Source organism: Pristiophorus japonicus, chromosome 2, assembly GCF_044704955.1.
Source record: "Pristiophorus japonicus isolate sPriJap1 chromosome 2, sPriJap1.hap1, whole genome shotgun sequence".
NCBI classification, from domain to species: domain Eukaryota; kingdom Metazoa; phylum Chordata; class Chondrichthyes; family Pristiophoridae; genus Pristiophorus; species Pristiophorus japonicus.
In genome coordinates, this window is record NC_091978.1 from 177851923 (window position 1) to 177875870 (window position 23948).

The 23948-nt window shown below is 44.3% G+C and overlaps 1 protein-coding gene across 3 annotated transcripts in view; it reads right to left on the bottom strand.

The window, feature by feature from the left end:
- The window catches only part of LOC139242811 (TBC1 domain family member 1-like), a 428759-nt gene that overhangs the window by 270188 nt on the left and 134623 nt on the right, over positions 1-23948 (bottom strand). Inside the window, exon 1 of one of the 3 annotated variants that reach the window (XM_070870517.1) lies at positions 10712-10855. The exons of the other annotated variants lie outside the window; for them this stretch is intronic. Coding sequence (XP_070726618.1) covers positions 10712-10741 — 30 coding nt within the window. The 5' untranslated portion in view covers positions 10742-10855. Of the gene's footprint in view, positions 1-10711; positions 10856-23948 lie in introns of those variants that run through there. 3 annotated transcript variants of the gene reach the window in all.

The window sequence follows — 23948 nt, forward strand, 5'->3', positions numbered from 1 at the left end:
AAGGGGTTAGCTATTGTCTAACACCAGCAGCACACACAAAATACATGGAAGAGCCACAGCTACACCATCTGATACCATTTTAATGGGCTGGCTGGTGAATTTGTCTCCCTAACAGAGCTGATCTCAGGAACCCAAATAGGGCAGTACTCCAAAAATGCCATTAGCACTGGCCCTCAAATATATCCAAATGAACAAAGAAAACAATATCATACCCTGTATGTCCCTTGACATCCAGGGGGTTCTAGATTTGTTAGTCCCCCCTTTTTCTTTAAGGGAACATATTTGCTCTGAACCTTCACTATCTCCTCCTTGAATGCCTCACTGCTCTGGCACTGATTTACCTTCAAGTTGCTGTTTCCAGACCACTTTGGCTAAATCACATCTCAGCTTAATAAAATTGGCTTTTCCCCAGTTGAGAACTTTTATTCCTGGTTTATCTTTGTCCTTTTCCATAACTACCCTAAATCTGAATTATAAGTCATGACCACCAAAATGTTCTCCCACTGATTCCCCTTCCACCTGTCCAGCTTAATTCCCTAAAACCTTTCCAGAACCGCCCCCTCCCCACCTCTTGTTGGGCTTGCTATGTACTGGCTAAAAAAGTTCTCCTGAATGCATTTTAAGAATTCTGCTCCCTCTACACCTTTCACACTAATTCTATCCCAGTTAATATTAGGGTAGTTGAAATCCCCTACTATTACTGCCCTATTGTTGTTGCACTGCTCAGAAATTTGCCTACAAATTTGCTTTTCTATCTCCCTCTGACTGATTGGGGTCTATAGTACACTCTCAGCAGTGTGATTGCCCCATTTTTGTTCTTCAGTTCAGCCCATATGGCTTCATTTGATGATCCTTCTAGCATATCCCTCCTCGCAGCTGTAATTGTTTATTTACTCAATTTTGCCACGCCCTCCTTTTTTTAACCCCCTCTCTATCTCGTCTGAAAACCCGGTAACCAGGAATGTTGAGCTGCCATTTCTGTCCTTCTTTCAGCCATGTCTCAGTAATAGCTATATCATACTCCCATGTGTCTATCTGTGCCCGCAGCTCATGCTTTATTCCCTAGGCTCCTTGCATTGAAGTATAAACCATTTAGCATTGCCAGACTGCCTTTTTGACTATTTTCTAGCCTTTGTTTCCTCTGCCTTCCAAACTCGCTTACTAATTTTCTGTCTTCCATTTCCAGCTTTGCTTCTCTCCCTTCTGAATCGACTTTCAGGTTCCAATCCTTCTACCAAGCTAGTTTAAACCCTCCCTAATAACACTAGCAACAGCACCCCCCACCCACCCACAAGGATATTGGTCCCAGCTCTGTTGAGATGCAACTCCTTCGGCTTGTACAGGTCCCACCTCCCCCAGAAACGGTCCCAATGCCTCAGGAATCTAAAGCCCTCCCTCCTGCACCATCTCTCCAGCCATGAATTCATCTTCCCTATCCTCCTATTTCTGTACTCATTAGCACATGGCACCAGGAGAAATCTGAGATTACTACCTTTGAGGTCCTGCTTTTTAATCTCTTTCCGAGCTCCCTAAAATCTGCCTGCAGGACCTCACCCTTCTTTCGACCTGTGTCATTGGTACCAATATGCACTACGACCTCTGGCTGTTTACCCTCCCCCCTCAGAATGTCCTGCAGCTGCTCAGTGACATCCTTGACCCTGGCACTAGGGAGGTAACCTACTTCCTGGAGTCGTGGCTGCAGAAATGCCTGTCTGTTCCCCTAACTATTGAATCTCCTACCACTATTGCTCTTCCACTCTTTTTCTCCCACCCTGTGCAGCTGAGCCGCCGATGGTGCTGTGCACTTGGCTCTGACTGCACTCCCCAGAGGAACCATCGCCCCCACCAGTATCCAGAACTGAAAACCGGTCGGTGAGTGAGATACACGCAAAGGATTCCTGTCCTACCTGCTTGGTCCTCCTTGTCTGTCTGACAGCCACCCATTCGCTCTCTACCTGCACACTCTTTAGCTGCGGGGTGACCACTTCCTGAAACGTACTATCCACAAAGTTCTCAGCCTCGCGGATGCACTGCAGTGACACCAGCCGCTGCTCAATCTACGATTTGCATGGTGACAGCTACTGCACTGTACATGCTCCAGGGGCCACACTTCACTTTGTTCCAGACAAGAAAGTTTGAGAGAGAGAAATGAGAGAACAGTGAAATCAAACCCACTGGGGTAAATGTTATGAATGGGTGCTGCTAATATGGAGCATCACTCACCGGGGGCATCTAGTGGGAAACTGCAGCTATGCTGCCCATTTTAAAAGGGACAGAAAAATCAAGGGGAGACACGCAATCATAAAACGTACCCAAATGTCTTCTAACATCCAGCGAAGGCATTACCACCATGAGACCCAATGCGCGATTGAAAAGAAATTAAAAGTATTTCCAATAAATTCTTCTTCTTAGGCAGTCCCCCGGAGGATGACTTGCTTCCACACTAAAATGGGTTCCAAGGTGTTTGATGAGACTATTGCGGGATCTACAGTCTCTGTCGCAGGTGGGGCAGATGGTGGTCGGAGGGACGAGTGGGTGGGGTGCTTGATTTGTCATACGCTCCTTCCGTTGCTTGTATTTGGCTTCCACGTGCTCCCGATGAAGTGTTTGGTACCTTCTCGGATGTTTCTCCTCCACTTTGAGCGGTCTTGGCCAGGGATTCCCAAGAGTCGGTGGGGATGTTGCATTTTTTCCAATGAGGCTTTGAGAGTGTCCTTGAAGTGTTTTCTCTGCCCTCCTGGGACTCGCTTGCCGTGACGTAGCTCGGAATAGTGCGCTTGTTTTGGGAGTCTAGTATCGGGCATGTGAACAATGTGGCCCGTCCATCAGAGCTGGTTGAGTGTGATCAACGTCTCGATGCTGGGGATGTTGGCCGGAGTGAATGCTGATGTTGGTGTGCCTATCCTGCCAATGAATTTGCAGAGGCAGCGTTGCTGCGACTGCTTGAGTGACCAACCGCCTAATCCGTTCTGTTATCTCCAAAGTAGACTCAAAATGGTGACGGCAACAGAAATGCTGCCACAGAAAAATCAATGCTGAAGCACTCAAAGACCCTGCAAAGAAAGCCCTCTTCAGCCAATGCCTCACAGCCAACCTGACAACCTCCAATGAACCGGAGCTGCAGAGTGTCCATAGTACCTGGTCTGCCCTCAAGTCCATCATAATTAGCACCTGTGCAGAGATTCTTGGTTACTCTACCAGAAAATATCAAGACTGGTTCGATGAGAATGACCAGGAGATCCAGGAGCTAATAAACGGCAAACTCAAGGCATTTCCGAATTGGATACAACACCACAACTCAAGTGAAAGAAAGATGATCTTCAGAGGTCCAACAAAAATCTCGTGATCTAAAGAACAGATGGTGGGTGGAAAAAGTGCAGGAGATCCAGCAACTCGCCGACAATCACAACTTGCATTGATTTTTTAGTGCAGTCAAGACCACCTACGGCCCAAGCACTCAAGGTCCTATTCCACTGAGAGCCAAGAACGGAGAGGTGCTCATCAAAGACAGAGAAGCAGTCAGTGCCCAATACAAGAAGCACTTCGAAAATCTCCTTAACCAAGACTCTGTCTTTGACGTGAGTGTCCTCGACTCCATCCCACAGCATGCTACCCGCCATCACCTCGGCATAATCCCAGCCCGGCATGGGGTTGAAAAGGCCATCTGACAACTGAAAAACAACAAGGCCTCGGGGCAGATGGAATCCCCGCCGAAGTACTAAAGCATGGCAGAGAAGTACTCTTGACCCAAATCCATTACCTCATCTCTCTTATCTGGAAGAAGCAGAGCATGCCAGGGGATTCCAGAGACACCGCAATCGTGACCAACTTCAAGAAAGGTGACAAGTCCGACTGCGGTAATTAGAGAGGAGATTCTCTGCGGTTTCCAATAAATAATTGTCAAATGAACTGCCAATTTTTTGACTGGTTAACTAAAACTACAAGATTGAAACTTACTGGCGTTAGAATTGGAATTGATCGCAGCACAGGATGCGGGACAGTTGTTTCATTAAGTCAGTCAGCACAGCCCACACGTCTGTTCTGATCCACACTGATTCACCAAGCCCATGAAACTAGATTCTACAGGCACTGCCATTTCATCAACATGCATGCAGCATATGGTACAAATCATCACGCACATTTTGTACACAGTAGCTATACATATATATAATATATAATATAATATATATTATATTATATATTATATATATGTATATATAAAATGAAAGATGTCCTTGTAACTTTACACGCTGTTACATGCCACACCAGCTGGAATTTTATAATGCCTAAAATTTGATCCCGCATGTTTACTTTGGTAAACATCCAACCAAATCTAAGCTAGGTTTAGTCCCACATACTCTCGCTTAAATTCACAAACATACTGTTCAGATACAGTACCTTTTTGTTATGATCTGAAAGTTAACAGTACATAATACAAAGAACACGAGCGGACACATAGTTCTTTGTTTCTTCTACTCTCAAAAACATTTTTTAGTGAAACCCTGAGACCTCTCCTTCCTTCCCCCTCACCAACACACCACCCACCCCCACCCATCCCCTCCCAGAAAGAATATGCATGGTTTCCATGGGAGATAATTGGATGACTAAAACACTGCACTGAAAGAGCTGGACAAAATAATAAAGCACACGTCTGTTTCGCAAAACGTATTAACATTTTTGTAAGTGCCGGTAACCCTGATATAATGTGTTAAAAAGTTCAAAACTATGAAGGCAGTTATTGAAAGAGATGTGCATTATAAATAGCAGATTTAAACCCCCTACCCAACCAAATAAAAAGCGAACAGCCACCTGCTTTGTTGGAGAACTTTCCCCTAGCTAGCTCGGAGGGTGGCCTCCCTGATGATGCACTTATCTACAGTGCTGCTTCTCTGGAAGAGGTTAAAGAGCTTTCAGCAAGACCCCAGAAGCTGCAACACCTAGAAAAAGCAATGGAATACTGCCAGCCATCTTTCTGATCAGCGACTGAACATTCGGCCTGCTCTGACAAGTTAGAAATTCCATGGCCTGGGCAAAAATGAAAATCAAAAGCTGCAGCTATCTAACAAGTGCGCATGCTGCTGCTATGGAATTTGATGCTTATACAGCACTTTTAACATAGAAAAACATGCCAAAGTACTTCACAGGAGTAATAAAATAAATGGACGCAGAGTCAAAGGAGGAGATATTTGAAGAGGTGACCAAAAGCTTGATCAAAGAGTTGGGGCCCGAAATTGATGAAGTACTGCCCACGCCCGTTTCTCGGCGGCATTCCGGCAGCACAAGGTTTTCTACTGCCACATACCGCCAAGATCGAGGACCGCTAATTTGGTGATGTTTTTTTCTGGACGGTAGTGGGAGCGGTATGTAGCGGGCGGTGTCAGGCATTGTAGTCGATCGAGATCCACTTTTTTCTCGATTGTGAAAAGAACAGACTTCTGCGCATGCGCTATTTTCTTTTTTCTTTTGAGGTTGCTTTTCCCGCGATTTTTTTATAGCTAATGGTCCCTATTCCGTGGACATCCAATGATTAGATTTATGCCAGTTTTCCACGTTCAACATTGGGGTGAAGAACAAGATCCCAACAGTCAGCAAAATGACTGCAGCAACAGAGTAAAAATAACTTGAGGGGGAAATGATCAGTGTGGAATCATTTCATAAATTCAACATTGTACCAGGGAGAGTGGGGTGTGTGGAGGGAGTTGTTTAATCATCGATTTGAGTGAAAAGGCCTTGAATGATAAACTTTAAACTGGATAAAGAAAACAAAACAGGAAAAGAAATTCCAGTTTCTGAGGATGCTACATACTAATCTTAAGCAGCCTTTCATCATATGCTCGTGTTTTCAAAATGATGTCCATACTGTTCGCTTAAGATCGGGTAAGATCAGGTAAGACCTGCTTTTTCAGGGTGGTATTTAGGTCCGGCGGTAAATAGATCTTATTGATGAAATTACTATTTTGGCGGTATTTGGGCCTTAAATGATGGATGGGCAGTATCGAATACCGCTGGCGGTAAATGACTGATGAATTTTCCGCCGGCTGTATTGTGGGTGGTATATGATTTTCTTTAATTAAATTTGCATTTCTGGGCGATCAATGGACGGTAAAGTGATGAATTTCAGGCCCATGGTTTTTAAGCAGATTGTTACAGGAGGAGATAGAGGGAGAGGCAGTGGGGTTAAGAGAGGAAATTACAGAGAAGGGGCCATGGCGCCTGAAGGCACAGTTGCCAACCGTGGGGACAAAGGTGGATAATGATCAAAGGCCTGGAATCAATGTGTGTAGCGGGGGTGGGGGGGTGGGTGTCAAGGCCATGAAAGGATTTTAACATGAGGATGAAAATTTTGTATTTGAATGTTTTTTATATGGATTAAAGAGCACTGAAAGTCCCTGTGTATAACAGAGGAGATCAATGAATACACATCATTTTTTTTTCAAATATCAAAAAGAATAAGCAAAGGTTTTTCCTTAAAAAAGTGTTCAGAATTCACTGCAGCATCCACTACATCTCGTTAACTCAATTCCATGTGAAAGTGCTATTGTTTAAAACAGATCATCATATCCCTCAACCCGTTGAAAGGAAGATTTGGCCCATATTAAGCTGATTTACACCGTATGGAAAGCTCAATTCTACCACACTTGTATTAATGGTAACTTAATTAACCAACCAAAAGGCACCCTCCTTGGCCCCGCTCATATAGAGTTAACAAGACAGAGACAGGCAATTCGGCCCAACTGTTTTAGGTCGGTGCTTGTGCCCCACACGAGCCTCCTCCCACCCTACTTCATACAATCGTATTAGCATAACCTTCTACTCCTTTCTCTCTACTGTTTATTTAACTTCCCCTTAATTGCATCTATGTTATTCGCCTTAACCACTCCATAGGGTAGAAAATTCCACATTCTAACCACTCTCTTGAAAAAGAAGCTTCTCCTGAATTCATAATTGGTTTATTAGTGTCTATTCTATATTTATGACCCCTAGTTTTGGATTTCTCCACAAGCAGAAATATTTTCTTCACATCTCCTCTATCAAACCTCCTCATAATTTTAAAGACCTTTATTGGGTCACCCCTCACCCTTCTCTTTTCTACAGAAAGAGCCCAGCCTGTTTAGTCTTACCTGATAATTAAAAGCTCTCAGTTCTGGTATTTTAAAAAATTTGTTCTGGGATGTGGGCGTCGCCAGAAAGGTTAACATTTATTGCCCATCCAAAATTGCCCTTCACAAGGTGGTGGCGAGCTGCCTTCTTGAATCACTGCAGTCCATGTGATGAAGGTGCTCCCACAGTGCTGTTAAGGAACGAGTTCCAGGATTTTGACCCAGCGATGATGAAGGAAAGGCGATATATTTCCAAGTCAGGATGGTGTGTGATTTGGAGGGGAACTTGCAAGTGATGGTGCTCCCATCCGCTTGCTGCCCTTGTCCTTAGGGAGTGAATGTTGAAGGTGGTGGATGGGGTGCCAATCAAGCTGACTGCTTTGTCCTGGATGGTGTCAAGCTTCTTGAGTGCTGTTGGATCTATAATCATCCAGGCAAAAATAGAGTATTCCATCACACTCCTGACTTGTGCCTTGTAGATGGTGGAAAGGCATTGGGGAGTAAGGAGGTGTGACATTCGCCACAGAATACCCAGCCTCTGACCTGCTCTTGTAGCCATAGTATTAACATGGCTGGTCCAGTTAAGTTTCTGGTCAATGGCGAACCCCAGGATGTTGATGATGGGGGATTGGGGGATGGTAATGCCTTTGAATGTCAATGGGCAATGGTTAGACTCTCTCTTGTTGGAGATGATCATTATCTGGTATTTGTGTGGCACAAATGTAACTTGCCACTTATCATCCCAAGCCTGAATGTCGCCCAGGTCTTGCTGCATTCAGGCATGGACTGCTTCAATATCTGAGGAGTTGCGAATGGAACTGAACACTGTGCAATCATCAGTGAACATTCCCACTTCTGACCTTATGATGGAGGGAAGGTCATTGATGAAGCAGCTGAAGATGGTTGGGCCTAGGACACTGCCTTGAGGAACTCCTGCAGCGATGTTCTGGGGCTAGGATGATCCAACCACCACAACCACAGCCATCTTCCTTTGTGCTAGGTATGAATCCAGCCAGTTGAGAGTTTTCACCCTCATTCCCATTAACTTAAATTTTACTGGGGGTCCTGGATGCCACACTCGGTCAAATGCTACCTTGATGTCAAGGGCAGTCACTCTCACCTCACCTCTGGAATTCAGCTCTTTTGTCCATGTTTTCACCAAGGTTGTAATGAGGTCTGGAGCCGAGTGGTCCTGGTGGAACCCAAACTGAGCATCGGTGAGCAGATTATTGGTGAGTAAGTGCAACTTGATAGCACTGTCGATGACAGTGATGACTGAGAGCAGACTGATGGGGCGGTAATTGGCCGGATTGGATTTGTCCTGCTTTTTGTTCAGGACATATCTGGGCAGTTTTTCACATTGTCGGATAGATGCCAGTGTTGTAGCTGTACTGGAACAGCTTAGCTAGAGGCGCGGCTAGTTCTGAAGCACAAGTCTTCAGCACGACAGCCGGGATATTGTTGGTGCCCATAGCCTTTGCTGTATCCAGTGCTCTCAGCCGCTTCTTGATATCATGTGGAGTGAATTGAATTGGCTGAAGACTGGCTTCTGTGATGGTGGGAACCTCAGGAGGAGGCCGCGATGCATCATCCATTCAGTCCCGCTTCCTTCACTTGGTTAAAACTTTCATCCATCTTCAAACCATTACCCACCTGTTCCCTTAGTTATCCACTAAAACTTAATCCATGCCTTTATCATCTCAAAGCTAGATTTCTCAGTGCTCTTCTTCATGGTCTTCCTGCTTATACCTGCAATAAAGTGCAAACCATCTAGAATGTTGCAGCTTGAATACTCACTCACACCAAGGCCTGTACACCTATTGGCCTGGCTTTCACCCAATCCCAACCTCTCTCTCTCTCTCTCTCTCTCTTTCTTCCCTCCACTCAAGTACCCACTGTTCTGTAAAACAGTCTGAGCTGTGTCTCTGTATGTGGATTACTATGGAAATATATGTAATGAGAAACCATTTACACCAGTTGGAGTTTTGTTCCTAGTGCAGTCCTCATTACTTTTCTTTTAATCTTTGATGTTCAATTTTTGTTCAATTACGCTCCTGTGAAGGCGTTATATAAATGCAAGTTAGTGTTCCCATGCTGCCTTTTACCTTATATGCTTAAAATGTATTTGTAAGTTCCTGCTAATTCTCACCCTCTAGTCGGTGGTTAAATTGAGCCAGTAGTTGCATTGCATTCAGGCCAACACCATAATCTGCCATTAATGCAAAATCACAAAGATGATCCAATCTACTTTCACCTCCTGTATTGAAACAGCTAGCATTCTACATCCCTCCTTCAATTTAAATTGTTAACATAATCCAACACAGTCACATGCAAGAACATGAACACCTGTAACTGAATAGGTTTTCAAGTCGAATCATTTTTTGACCTGCACCAGCTCCATATCAATCTCAGTATCTTCTACACATCCCTCCAAGGCTTCACTCCGTCTCACTTATGCAAACACCTCTTCCCCTACATTCCAGCTTAAACCCTCTGCTCCTATCTAAGTTATTGTGCATCTCTGGTTGTCTTCCGATCTCCCTACTGTGCACAACCCCACCCCACACCATTAGTGATAATATCTTCAATCATTACCACCCTGCAGTATGGAATTCCTTTCTGATCTCCTGGTTACATTTCTCTCCACATTGAAACAGCTCCTCAGTGTTCCTCTTTAACCTCGGCTTCAGTCGCTTCCCCAAACTCTTCTCCCAATTCAAGTCCTGCGTCCAATTATTCAGACTCTCTCTCGTGACATTTTGGTTCATTTAAGGTGCGGTGCCAGTTATCGTTGCTAAAACCAAATTTTATGACATATTGTGTGTTGAGGGCACTAATCCTTCATTTGTAAGCACTTTAAGGCACAATGATTTTGTTAAAAACTGGTCTTGCACCTCAAATATTTAGAAGGAGTCCGTTTCCAGATTTGTGCCAATGCCCCAATACTGACAGTTCAGTGCCCAGCTGGCCGAGTTCAGCACAGGAACTGGGCGTAATGTAAAGATATTTAAAATTTTCAAGAAGTGTATATATTAACTTTGCAGAGTACTAAATCAGGATCAATAGCAGTATAGTAGAAATAAATAACAAAGCCTTGAATGGAATTCTTTGAAAAAAAATATAAAGTTAAACCAAAGCTAGTTTCAGCTCAAATTTAAAGACAGAACCTGAATCGAACAACTTAAAGATAATGCATTTCAATTCAAAACAAATAAAATCTTAGTTTACCTTCAAGCCTAGTTTTAGAAAGCTTATTGTAGGAAAATGTTAGAAACCAGCCCAAACAAAGCTAATTACATGCAAGTACTGCACAGGCCCAATCAGTCTAGGTCTACGGAAGTGTACCTTCTACAGCTGGTGTGTTGCTCACTCCTATTGCATCTCATGGGATTAGTATCCATCATTACTTCCATATTAGACAATACAAAATCTAGACAGACTCTGATGAAAAAGTGTAGGCCCAAGACAACAATGTGTATATTGAAAAAATAAATTTGAATAAAAGATACACAGCTCTAATACATGACAGTTCAGTATATCCAGAGCAATTTAAAAAGAGAGAAATTTGTTTAACAGCAAACAAAATAATACATGGTTTATAGGCTCCTTACCTTAGCCACCCAGCTGAACAATGGTGACATTCCACAAGCTTTCAGCTCCCTTTCCCTTGTAAAGTGTGCAGTTAAACATATACCTTTAGCTACATTGGGCCAGGCATAAGCGTGGAGCTGGCTTTCCTCTCAAACTTAAATGAAAGTGTCTGCAGCCCACGGAGCAGTTTACACAGATCCCAGCTTTCCTTATATGTGAGGTCATCATCCTGTCTCCCCACCCTCGCCTTTCACAATCAGACTTTCAGCAGCCTTTTAAGCCGCACTTTGTAAAGAGAATGTGTTTGGGCCCCGAGAGAACACACCCGCCCACAACGAACAGCCCAACCAACAGACTATTCGGCACATTAGTCAGGAAGCTTGTGAAATGTGGAAGTTCTCACTTGACAGCCTTGTGTAAATACATGACGGCAGATGTAATTCAAAAAAGTCTGCTGGTAAAGAGTGCTGCACTTTCAAAAAGTATTGAGAGTACTGTACCTGATTATCAACCTCTAAAATTCCTCCAAACAAAACAAGGGAAATTAAATCTTCGGTTTTACCGCAGAGAAATCTTTAGAAAGGCAGTTAGGAAGGACGAAACACAAAATTTTGATCATCCATAGGCACAGAATTTAAACAAACAATATGCCTGAACTTGTATCTTATTTTATCAAATTGTGGGTACTTTGTCTTCTGATTAAAAACAATTAAGAATTGAAGTACATATTATGCCCCTCCCTCGAGAGAATTTTAATAGCTTTTTTAATTGCCTGAGCAGCTCTGTGATATGGGAGCAATTGGGTTACGGTGACAGATGCAAAAAGGAACATCTGGTTTCGGCCCCAAGATCAGCACATGAAGCTCAGTCGAATTTCAGGTGGGCAGAACCATACAGCCAGGTTTCCCGCTTCTAATCACTAACCTGTGACTCTGCTAAAAAAAGTACCAAGTGCGAGTCTGTGAGCAGGATTGAGCTCAGCCATGAATTCCTCACCAGCCCCACCCATATCATTCCAATAGCCCCATGGTACTCACCATCCAGACTCACTCACAAGCTGCTCCTATACTGTGTGAGATGTGTATTGGTGCTGCTCACTCCCAATATCAGGTCTCATACAGATGGCAGTAAACCCCAAAATAAACATGTCGATATGGCTAAGGCCAGCAGGAAGACTTGGTTTGAACAAAACTGGTCTTCCTAGCCATCGGCCGTAGTAATCGCAGCAAATTCACTTAGGGAGGTTGGTGGCGGACGGATGCCTCGTGGGAAGGGGGTCTCCGATCGCTGGGAGTGGGTTAGACAGCGACTCAGGAGGTAGGCCTAAAGGCACTTACTTCCTGGATGCATCTGTCCTTGCCTTGCTGTAGCTGCCAGGTTTTACGAAGTGTGTAAAACCCGACCAGCTACAGTTAAACACAAAATGGAGGTTAAAGAAGAGGCTTCCAGCCTCATTATAATATTTAAATGGACCACCCTCCTAATGGCAGTGAGTTGGATACCCACCCCAGCTCGCACCCCCTGCCCGCCCCCATCCTGCCTCCGTTAAAACTGGAAGTAGGCGGGTTGGAGGCAGGTTCAGAATTCACATTTTTAAAACTTTAACTATCCCCACATTCCCAACCCACCTATTTTATTATTTTTTTAAGTCAAAACTTCACCCAAGAGCTCAGAGGATATCAATACAAACCACAAGGCAACAACAACAACAAAAAAAATCAGATAGAGACAAGACAAAGAGGGTTAAAAATACAAAGTTTAAGTGTGACAGAAAAATATTACAGACATGATGTAAATAACTTAACAGAGAAAAGTGTTGCGTTTACAAGAAGTATGAGCTCTACCGAAGACTTTATTAATATAGATTGTCAATTTGTTAGTGATTTGTCAATTTGCTGGAAACATATGGAGCAATAAATTACAGGATTTGTCATATAGAAGTCATTGAAGTCAGAAAGGATAAATCAAATGTCTAATACAAAGAAAGTTTGCACTTACATGATTGATACTACTTTAACATATGCAGATAACCATCAGCAAACTCGGGTCCAGTTTACCACAATATTGTCACAGCAAGTTCACTTATCAGCAATAAACTGAGCCATATTCTGCTATTGCTAAAACTATTCCAAAAAATTGCTAACTTCAAAACTAGCAACAAGCTTGCCAACAGCGAGTTTGTATCTTCAAACATTGATGTACATACTGCCACCCAGGGTCATTAAACCTACAAGATAACATTAGTGTTCTTGCTGCTCATTGAATGAGTGACCACTTAGCACCATGAAGATAAACCTCAACTTTCAAAAGGAGAACATTTTAGCACTAATATTGCTTTCAATACCATTACTTATGCTGGCCAAACTTCAAGCATGGTGCTAAAATATATCAAATCAATCTGAAAATTGTCTCTTCAAAATCTAGTCCTTTTCATCAAAATTGGGTAGAATTCATGGGCCGAAAATTGCGGCCTCTCCGGGTGCGTACGATAATCGAAGAGGCCTCGCAAATGCCAGTTCTCGGCATGCAATGCGCATGTGCCGAGAACCAGCTTTTGCAGAATGTCAACATTTCTTTTGACAGATCGCACGCATCCTGGGAGAAGGACATCCGCGGGTCGAGATCAGGCTATTTGCCCAGCGGATGTCCTTCAAACTCTTACAACTGGTAAAATCAGGCGTAGAGCCAATTTTACCAGCATAAGAGTCTTAAAATATAAAAAAGTTAAATTTAACCATTTTGATATTAAAAACCCTGTCCATTAAGGGAAGTTCATTTTAACCCTATTAATACATGTTTAAAAAAAAATGTTTTCTAAAACATTTAATTACATTCCATTTCAATTAATTTTAAATATGTGAGGTGTTTATTTATTGTGTTGTGTTTCTTGTTTTTGGGGGGTATTCTCATTGATAGTAATGGGAGCTCGTACAAAGGGAGCACCCATTATTATCAATGAGAATACTCCATCTTCATTGGCAGTCCAGGCCCACATGATGCCAGGAAACAAATACGTACCTGGAAGACATGTTCCTGTATGCTGGACAGCAAAACTAGGCCTCCAACCGCAATCCTACATTCCTCCGGGACCACCAGGTATTTTATTTAAAAAAATTCTGGTCGGAGGCGTTTGCCCGAAGGAAGCCTCTGACCGCAATTTTCCCAATAAAAAAGGCGAATAAAAATGGAGGCTAAATTTTGCAGTTTGCATAAAGTGCAGGTGACTTGCCAGCACTGCTCCAGCTCATTTTTAAAAAGAAACAGATGCTGTGGTCTGAATCCGATTTCAGAGAAAGCTATGCCAAAGAGTTATTTTAAGAAGCCTTCCCGATAAGAATCGCAGTACAATCAGTCAACAAAATTATTTTGAGAAACAGTTGCTTTGGAATAGGGTGGGAAAAAGGCAGTAACTTCCCATTGAGAATTTGTTTATGCTGATGTTTAGGAGGCCTTTTCCACAACTAGTACTACAGCAAGATGAAAAGTAATTATTTATGTTATTGTCTTTCAACAAGACAAGACATCAGTTAAAAGTTCTCTTTCGGTCTGTGGCTAATTTTAAACTAGGTGTACAGGTCTTGACTAAATATCAGAAACAGAAATTAATGGTGCGAGCAGACTGTTAAGTTTGGTCAGAAGCACGTTCTATTTTTTTAAAAATCGATCCACAAGTTGGCAACTCCAACTTTAGATTTACTGAGAACGCAGTTTTTCAAACCTTCACACACTAAGGCCCCAAGTTTCCACATGATTTGCTCCTGATTTTTAGGAGCAACTGGTGTAGAACGAAGTATCTTAGAAATCGGAATTCTCCACATTTAGTTTTCTGCAGTTCTAGTCAGATAGAACAGTTTCACTTTGGAACAGAATTTTTTTCAAAAGGGGGCATGTCCGGCCACTGACGTCTGATTTGAAAGTTTCCACAGTGAAAACATACTCCAAACTAACTTAGAATGGAGTAAGTGAAGATTTTTGTACGCTTGAAAAAACCTTGTCTACACTTTAAAAAAATCAGGCGCAGGTTACAAATTAGGCGTAGGGAACGAGGTGGGGGTGGGGGAGGGGGGGGGAAGGGAAGTCATTAAATTCTACACTCAATCCTTAGTTATACTTATACAAATATTATACAAATAAATCCAACCTGAATACTGCACTTTTTTTCCAGCACGAAAAACAGGCGTCCAGCTCTGAGGTGCACCTTTTTCGCCACGTGTGGAAACTTGGGGCCTAAAGAACTACATCTCTGTTCTAAATATAGGGGACTCAATAAAAAATTCTGAAATTAAATCATAGATGTGAGGGGGGGCGGGAGGAGGAGGAAGAGTTCACGAGCAGTGTCACAACAAACAGCTGGCACATGGGTTTTTTCAAGTCTTCTTCAAATATTCAGATGGAACATATAAATTTAATCAGTTGTTAAGTTAAACTTGCACAGAAGAGTCATGCAATTTGCAAATTAACATAACAGAAAAATGAAATCTGATCGATTGTTAGGGAAGGGAACCTGCCACTCCTATCAAGCTTGCACATAACCGGAGTCCATATTGTGAAGTTGATTCTTAATACCCTCTGAAATGGCCTCTAGGATGTACAACCAATTGCTTCAAATTGGTGGCCCACTGGGAATGCATAATAAGTGTGGTCTTATGCATTGCTTACATCCCAAGGACAAATCAAGTTCAATCAGTGGTTTATAATGAATAGGCCAACAACCAGGATAGTGGTCAAAAAGGTTGGTATGAGGAGGGTCTGAGACAAGGAGTGAGAGATGCAGGCAGGGATGGAGAGGTTTCGGGAGAGAATTCCAGAACTTTGGGCCTAGACGGGTAAAGGCACAACTGCAATGGGACTGGGGGATGCACAAGAGGCCAAATTGGTGGAATGCAGAGTTCTTACTGGGTCGTAGAGCTTTCGGAGGTTACAAAGCTAGGGAGGGGCGAGGCAATGGAGGGATTTAAACACGGGGATGAGAATTTTAAATGAAGCATTTGTGAACTGAGAGCCAGAGGTGATGGGTGACCAAGACGTGGTGCTGTTTAGGATATGGGAGGCAGAGTTTTGGATGAGCTCAAGTTTATGGAGGGTGAAGGATGGGAGGCTAGCCAGGAGAACGTTGCAAATAATCAAGTCTGGAGGTGACAAAAGCATGGATGAGGGTTGGAGCAGCAGATGGGTTGCGGCAGGGGCAGAAATGGGCAATGGAAGTAGGCGGTCTTTGTGATGGAGAAGATACGAGGTTGGAAGCTCAACTTGGGGTCAAATAGGATGTTGAGGTTCCGAACAGTGTGGTTCAGGCTGAGACAGTGGCTGGTGAGGGGGCTGGAATCAGTGGTGTGGGAACACCACCTGAAGACAATGGCATCTATCTTTCCAATGTTTAATTGGAGGAAATTATGGCTTATCCAGGACTGGATGTCAGACAAGCAAGCTGACAAGAGAGATGCATTAGAGAGGTCAAGAGAGGTGGTAGTGAGGTAGAGTTCAGTAGTCAGTGCAATTGTGGAACATCACGTCATGTCTTTGGATGATGATGCCGATGGACAGCATACAGATGAGGAATAGGAGGAGGCCAAGGTTAGATTCTTGGGAGACACCAGAGGTTACAATGTGGGGTGCGAAGAGAGGCCATTGAAAGGAAGAAAAAGAAAGAGAGAGCAAAAGAGAGCGCACGCCAGAGCAAGCACGAGAAAGAGAGAGAGCGCGAGAAAGAAATAGAGAGTGAGAAGAGAAAGAGAGAGAGTGAGAAGAGAAAGAGAGAGAGTGAGAGAAAAAAAAGAGCGAGAGAAAGAAAGACAAAGACTTGGATTTATATAGCGCCTTTCATGACCACCGGACATCTCAAAGTGCCTTGCAGCCAATGAAGTACTTTTGGAATGTAGACACTGTTGTAATGCAGGAAACGTTGCAGCCAATTTGTGCACAGCAAGCTCCCACAAACAGCCATATGATAATGACCAGATAATTTGTTCTTTTGTTTTGTGTTGATTGAGAGATAAATATTGGCCAGGACACTGAGGATAACTCCCCTGCTCTTGGAAATCGTGCCATGGGATCTGAAAGAGCCCATCTGAGAGAGCAGACAGAGCCTCGGTTTAATGTCTCATCCAAAAGACGACACCTCTGAGTGAGGAAGGATGTGATGATGGCAACTTTTAAAGTGGGAAAGGAATAGAAGGCTATGTTCTTAGAGTGAGATGAGGTAGGGTGGGAGGAGATCCATGTGGAGCATAAACACTGGCATAGACCTGTTGGGCCAAATGGTTTGTTTCTGTGCTGTAAATGCTTTGTAAAGAGCTCTTCCCGACTATTGTTGGAGGAGAGGGTGCACGGGGCAGGGGCTAAGGAGATGGTTGGCAGTGGAGAAAAGTAGTCACCAGTTATATTTACATTCCAGCATGATCCTGGAATAGTGAGCAGTTTTGGCAGAGAGTAGTGCTTGATGGGGTCCAGCCATATCTGGCAATGAATGGCTAAACCAGCTGTACTCCAAATACATTTAAGTCTGCATCCCTTGTACTTGAGAGACGAAGGTGGGGGCCGTACCAGGGCAAACGACCAGGGTGGGAGAGAGTAAGTGTTTTACTGGAGACAAGGCCATCAAAGGCAGAGATGAGGGAGTGATTGAGCAGATCGCCATCAGAAGTATCATGGAGCAATGGAGGTCCAAAGACTAGCCACTTGAAAATGCATTTTGAGTATTTCCGGATTTCGGAACGTCTTGTGCCTGGAAACACCTGGGCCAAGGTAAGGCGGGGGGGGGGGGTGGCGGGCGGCCCAGCGGGGGACGAGAGTCTGGCGGCGGCGGCGGAGGGTCCATATTTCGGAACATTTTCCGGATTCCGGACGACCTGCCACGGAAGGCCCGGTGTACAGATTCTGGAACATTCCAAATTTCGGAACTCTGGATTTCACATGCTCAAACTGTATATATTTTATAAATAACACTCTCCATCAGTTTCCATGGTGAATTAACAAATTTGAGAATTTAATAAATTACTTAAACAGGATTGTCTGCCAAACTGGTATAAATGGCATGTAATTAAGCCTTTTGAAAAAAAAGTTTACCCCATTAAAAAAAATATTTAGTTTGTGCTTCAGCTCTCGATTAAGCGACTAAAACAATTTTCCACCTAAATAATAGGCTGTTCAGATATTTTCAAGTTATTCAACAAAAATATTAAAACCTCTGGAGCCTCTACACAACACTTCACTTGTTGCAAAGCTTTTGATTTGCAGAAACAAAACTAGATTGACAACAATTTGTATTTATATAGCGCCTTTAATTTAGCAAAACTTCCCAACGCAGAAATTTGACACCGAGCCACGTAAGAAGAAATTACAACAGATGACCAAAAGCTTGGTTAAAGAGGTAGGTTTAAAAGGAGCGTCTTCAAGGAGGAAAGAGAGGTAGAGAGGTAGAGAGGTGGAGAAGTTTAGGGAGGGATTTCCAGAAATTAGGGTTGAGGCAGCTGAATGCTCGGCTACCAATGGTTGAGCGATTATAATCAGCGATGCTCAAGAGGGCAGAATTAGAGGAGTGCAGATATCTCGGGAGGTTGTGAGACTGGAGGAGATTACAGAGATAGGGAGGGGTGAGGCCATGGAGGGATTTGTAAACAAGGATGAGAATTTAGAAATCAAGGCGTTGCTTAACCGGTAGCCAATGTAGGTCAGCAAGCACAGGGGTGACGGGCGAACAGGACTTGGTGCGAGTGAAGACACGGGCAGCCATGTTTCGGATGGCCTCAAGTTTACGTAGGGTAGAAAGTGGGAGGCCAGCCAGGAGTGCACTGGAGTTGTCAAGTATAGACAAACCGGACGGTCTGCACCTGGGCAGGACCGGAACGAATGTCCGAGGGGGAGTGTTTGCTAGTGCTGTTGGGGAGGGATTAAACTAATATGGCAGGGGGATGGGAACCTATGCAGGGAGACAGAGGGAAGTAGAATGGGGGCAGAAGCAAAGGATAGAAAGAAGAAAAGTAAAAGTGGAGGGCAGAGAAACCTAAGGCAAAAATCAAAAAGGGCCACATTACAGCAAGGTTCTAAAGGGGCAATGTGTGTTAAAAAGACAAGCATGAAGGCTCTGTGCCTCAATGCGAGGAATATTCGTAATAAGGTGGACGAATTAACTGCACAGGCAGCAATGAATGAATATATCATTGGCATCACGGAGACATGGCTCCGGGGTGACCAAGGCTGGGAACTCAACGTCAAGGGGTATTCAACATTCAGGAAGGATAGACAGAAAGGAAAAGGGGGTGGGGTAGTGTTGCTGGTTAAAGAGGAAATTAATGCAATAGTAAGGAAGGACATTAGCTTGGATGATGTGGAATCTGTATGGGCAGAGCTGCGGAATACCAAAGGGCAGAACACGCTAGTGGGAGTTGTTTACAGACCACCAAACAGTAGCAGTGACGTTGGGGACAGCATCAAACAAGAAATTAGGGATGCGTGCAATAAACGTACAGCAGTTATCATGGGTGACTTTAATCTACATATAGAATGGGCTAACCAAACTGGTAGCAATACGGTGGAGGAAGATTTCCTGGAGTGTATCAGGAATGGTTTTCGAGACCAATATGTCGAGGAACCAACTAGAGGGTGGCCATCCTAGACTGGGTGAGGTGTAATGAGAAAGGACTAATTAGCAATCTTGTTGTGCGAGGCCCCTTGGGGAAGAGTGACCATAATATGGTAGAATTCTCTGTTAAGATGGAGAGTGACACAGTTAATTCAGAGACTAGGGTTCTGAACTTGGGGAAAGGTAACTTCGATGGTATGAGACGTGAATTGGCTAGAATAAACTGGCAAATGATACTTAAAGGATTGACGGTGGATAGGCAATGGCAAACATTTAAAAGATCACATGGATGAACACCAACAATTCTACATCCCTGTCTGGAGTAAATATAAAATGGGGAAGGTGGCTCAACTGTGGCTAACATGGGGAATTAAAGATAGTGTTAAATCCAAGGAAGAGGCATATAAATTGGCCAGAAAAAGCAGCAAACCCGAGGACTGGGAGAAATTTAGAATTCAGCAGAGGAGGACAATGGGTTTAAATTAGGAGGAGGAAAATAAAATATGAGAGGAAGCTTGCCGGAAACATAAAAACTGACTGCAAAAACTTCTATAGATATGTGAAGAGTAAAAGATTAGTGAAGACAAAAGTAGGTCCCTTGCAGTCAGATTCAGGTGAATTTATAATGGGGAACAAAGAAATGGCAGACCAGTTGAACAAATACTTTGGTTCTGTCTTAACGAAGGAAGACACAAATAACCTTCAAGAAATACTAGGGGACAGTGGGTCTAGTGAGAAGGAGGAACTGAAGGAAATCCTTATTAGGCGGGAAATTGTGTTCGGGAAATTGATGGGATTGAAGGCCGATAAATCCCCAGGGCCTGATAGTCTACATCCCAGAGTAATTAAGGAAGTGGCCATAGAAATAGTGGATGCATTGGTGATCATTTTCCAACAGTCTATCGACTCTGGATCAGTTCCAATGGACTGGAGGGTAGTTAATGTAACACCACTTTTGAAAAAAGGAGGGAGAGAGAAAACAGGGAATTAAAGACCGGTTAGCCCGACATCAGTAGTGGGGAAAATGTTGGAATCAATCATTAAAGATGAAATAGCAGCGCATTTGGAAAGCAGTGACAGGATCGGTCCAAGTCAACATGGAATTTATGAAAGGGAAAGCATGCTTGACAAATCTTCTAGAATTTTTTTGAGGATGTAACTAGTAGAGTGGACAAGGGAGAACCGGTGGATGTGATGTATTTGGACTTTCAAAAGGCTTTTGACAAGGTCCCGCACAAGAGATTGATGTGCAAAATTGAAGCACATGGTATTGGGGGTAATGTACTGACGTGGATAGAGAACTGGTTGGCAAACAGGAAGCAGAGAGTTGGGATAAACGGGTCATTTTCAGAATGGCAGGCAGTGACTAGTGGGGTGCCGCAGGGCTCAGTGCTGGGATCCCAGCTATTTACAATATACATTAATGATTTAGATGAAGGAATTGAGTGTAATATCTCCAAGTTTGCAGATGACACTAAGCTGGGTGGCGGTGTGAGCTGTAAGGAAGATGCTAAGAGGCTGCAGGGTGTCTTGGACAGGTTAGGTGAGTGGGCAAATGCATGGCAGATGCAGTATAATGTGGATAAATGTGAGTTTATTCACTTTGGGGGCAAAAACATAAAAAGGTAGAATTTTATCTGAATGGTGGCAGATTAGGAAAAGGGGAGGTGCAGCGAGACCTGGGTGTCATGGTTCATCAATCATTGAAAGTTGGCATGCAGATACAGCAGGCGGTGAAGGCGGAAAATGGTATGTTGGCCTTCATAGCTAGGGGATTTGAGTATAGGAGCAGGGAAGTCTTACTGCAGTTGTACAGGGCCTTGGTGAGGCCCCACCTGGAATATTGTGTTCAGTTTTGGTCTCCTAATCTGAGGACGGGCGTTCTTGCTATTGAAGGGGTGCAGCGAAGGTTCACCAGACTGATGTTGTTTTGTACTTCCAGACTCGGATGATTCAGACCACAGCGACACAGATGACAGACCCACATCTCCATCTCTGGCATCACTCAGCCCTCTCCCGACGAGGAAAACGAAGAGCCGCTGATCCTGCAGCCAGTGGACGTGGGGTGGAGACGGAGGAAATTACACTATCTCAATGTGGGATAGCTGGAACATCCTCCACCACGGAGTCTGTATTCAGGGGATTCCCCCATGGCGCCTCTGATTCTGCCGGACCAAGCCATGCGCTGCAAGGCACCCCCAGTGTTGCAGCGCCTTTGCTGCAGCGACGGAGGTTGTTGCAGGAAAGGTCGGTTGCTGTAGGCGTGTACCAGGACATGCTGCGTCTGTCACAGGCCAGAGTCGACATAGGTCAAGAGCTGCTCAAGGCCATGACTACAATAGTCACAAACATCGCGGCTCTATCAGAGCGGCAGTCGGAGGAAAGGTTGCGTATGATCGCCACGATAGAGTGAACCGCCGATGCCGTTGAAGCCATGCAGCAATCGACGGGATCGGGACATGGCACGCAAACCCCCCCCGCCGTGCCATAGTAGTCAGGTCGACAGCACCCGAGGGTGGGGAGATGACATCATCTTCCAGCCCTGAAGCTTCGCCTTCCACATTGCGAGCTTCTCCTGAGGCCCCATTTATTGCGCCTGCAATGTCTGACCCCCAACAACAGCAACAGCACTCGGGGTGCGGTGCTGCACGCCAGCTTGGTATCAACATGGAGGTCCATGCCCAGGGGCACTGGGAAAGGGAAGGGCGGGTGTAAAAGGTGGGGCGGGGGCGGGGTGCGAAATAGTCCCAAGGGTGGTGGAGCACATGAGCGTGGACGGGGCAGAGGTCATGGCCAAGGAAAGTAAAGGATCTTTTTGTTGTAATTGAATTTTGATATGTAAAAGTTTATTAAAGTTGTAAAAGTTTTTTTAAAGTAGTTATTAAAGTTATTACAGTTGTTTTATAGTTAAAGTTTTAAAATTGTTGTATATTGTTTATATTTTTGCATAAATGTTTGAATTGAATTTAAGCACTCTTGTACAGTGTCAAACTTTTGGGATAACAGTCATCAGGGTCCCAAATCACAACCCTCCACTTTCAAGCAAAGCGTTCATTTATGAGCTGATGTAGTAACAATTTTGCAGTGGCATACGCTCCGCATGCCCTCCGCTGTGGGGGGGGTGGGGGGGGGGGTGGGCGGTGGTGCCATGGGTTCATTTGCAAGCTTGTCATCCTCCTGCCCCTCATTGTCCTCTTCTTCTTCCTCCTCCGTCTCCTGCACTCTCTCCTCAGGTGGCCCCGCAGTCCCCTGTGGCAATTCTTGTCCCCGCGTGATTGCTAAATTATGTAACATGCAGCACACCACTGTGAACTGAGCAACCTGCTCAGGATGGTATTGCAGCCTGTCTCCTGAGTGGTCCAAGTATTGATAGCGCTGCTTCAGCACTCCAATTGTCTTTTCAATTATGTTACGTGTGGCTATATAGCTCTTATTATATCGTTGCTCAGGTTGTGTGTGAGGGTTCCGCAGGGGGGTCAAGAGCCAGGTGGCGAGGCTGTACCCTTTGTCCCCCAGCATCCAGCATTTACCTTGTGGTTCAGACTTGAACAGGTCAGACACAGTGCTCTCACGCAAGATGTGCGCATCATGAACACTCCCTGGAAAGTTGGCATTCACTGCCATTATGCGCTGTGTATGGTCACATACGAGCTGCACATTGAGGGAATGGAATCCCTTACGGTTTCGGTACACCTCCGCCTCCTGTAATGGTGCTCGCAGAGTAATATGGGTAGTCAATAGCACCCTGCACCTGGGGGAAGCCGGCACTGCGTGCAAATCCCAAAGCCCTGTCACTCTGTGCCTCCCTGATTATTGGGAAGTTTATAAATTCCATCCGGTGTGCATACAGTGCTTTGGTTACCTGTCGAATGCACCGATGAGTAGCGTACTGAGAAATACAGCATGTGTCCCCAGCTGATGCTTGAAAAGAGCCACATGCATAAAAGGCAAGTGCCACAGTCACTTTCATCTCCACAGAGAGTGCAGTAATGTTGGTGGTACTGCGTTACAGGTCTGCCTTAATGAGCTGGCAAATCTCAGTGATGACCTCTTTTCGGAAGCATAGCCATCAAACGCACTGTCGATCGATCAGGTCCAAGTATGTACGCTTCTCCCTGAAAATCCTTTGCAGGTAAGGCCTCCTCCTCCATTACCTTTATAACTCTGTTCAACAAGCTTTCTCACATCTGGTTCCTCCATTCGACAGGTTGTCAGCAATACAGGCCGAGATAATACAGGCCCCATTCTTTTTAAATCTCCACAATATTTTTCGATAAAACAAATATATACCTAAAATGCCTTCTATCTTAATAAGTTACTCAGTAACAATAAGAATACCTTTTCCAATCTAAATCGCATTGTAAAATCACTGTTCACCTCAGGGATACAGAGCTGCTGCTTTAGCTGACAGTTCCCGATTTCCAAAATAGCAGATCCGTGCTCTCCGCCCCATTCCCACCCACTTAACATCGCGTAAAACCATCTTTTCCAGGACGGTATGCAGCTCCAGTGGTATGCGATGAAAATCGGACTTTTTGGGCAGTATGCGGGCGGTCCTGCATGGCGGACGGTGTGCATACCGCTTAGCGGTATGTCAATGATGAATATTCCGCCGAGCGGTATGTCAGCAGTATGTAGGTGTTTTTTGACCAAAATCGCATTTTTGGGCGATACAC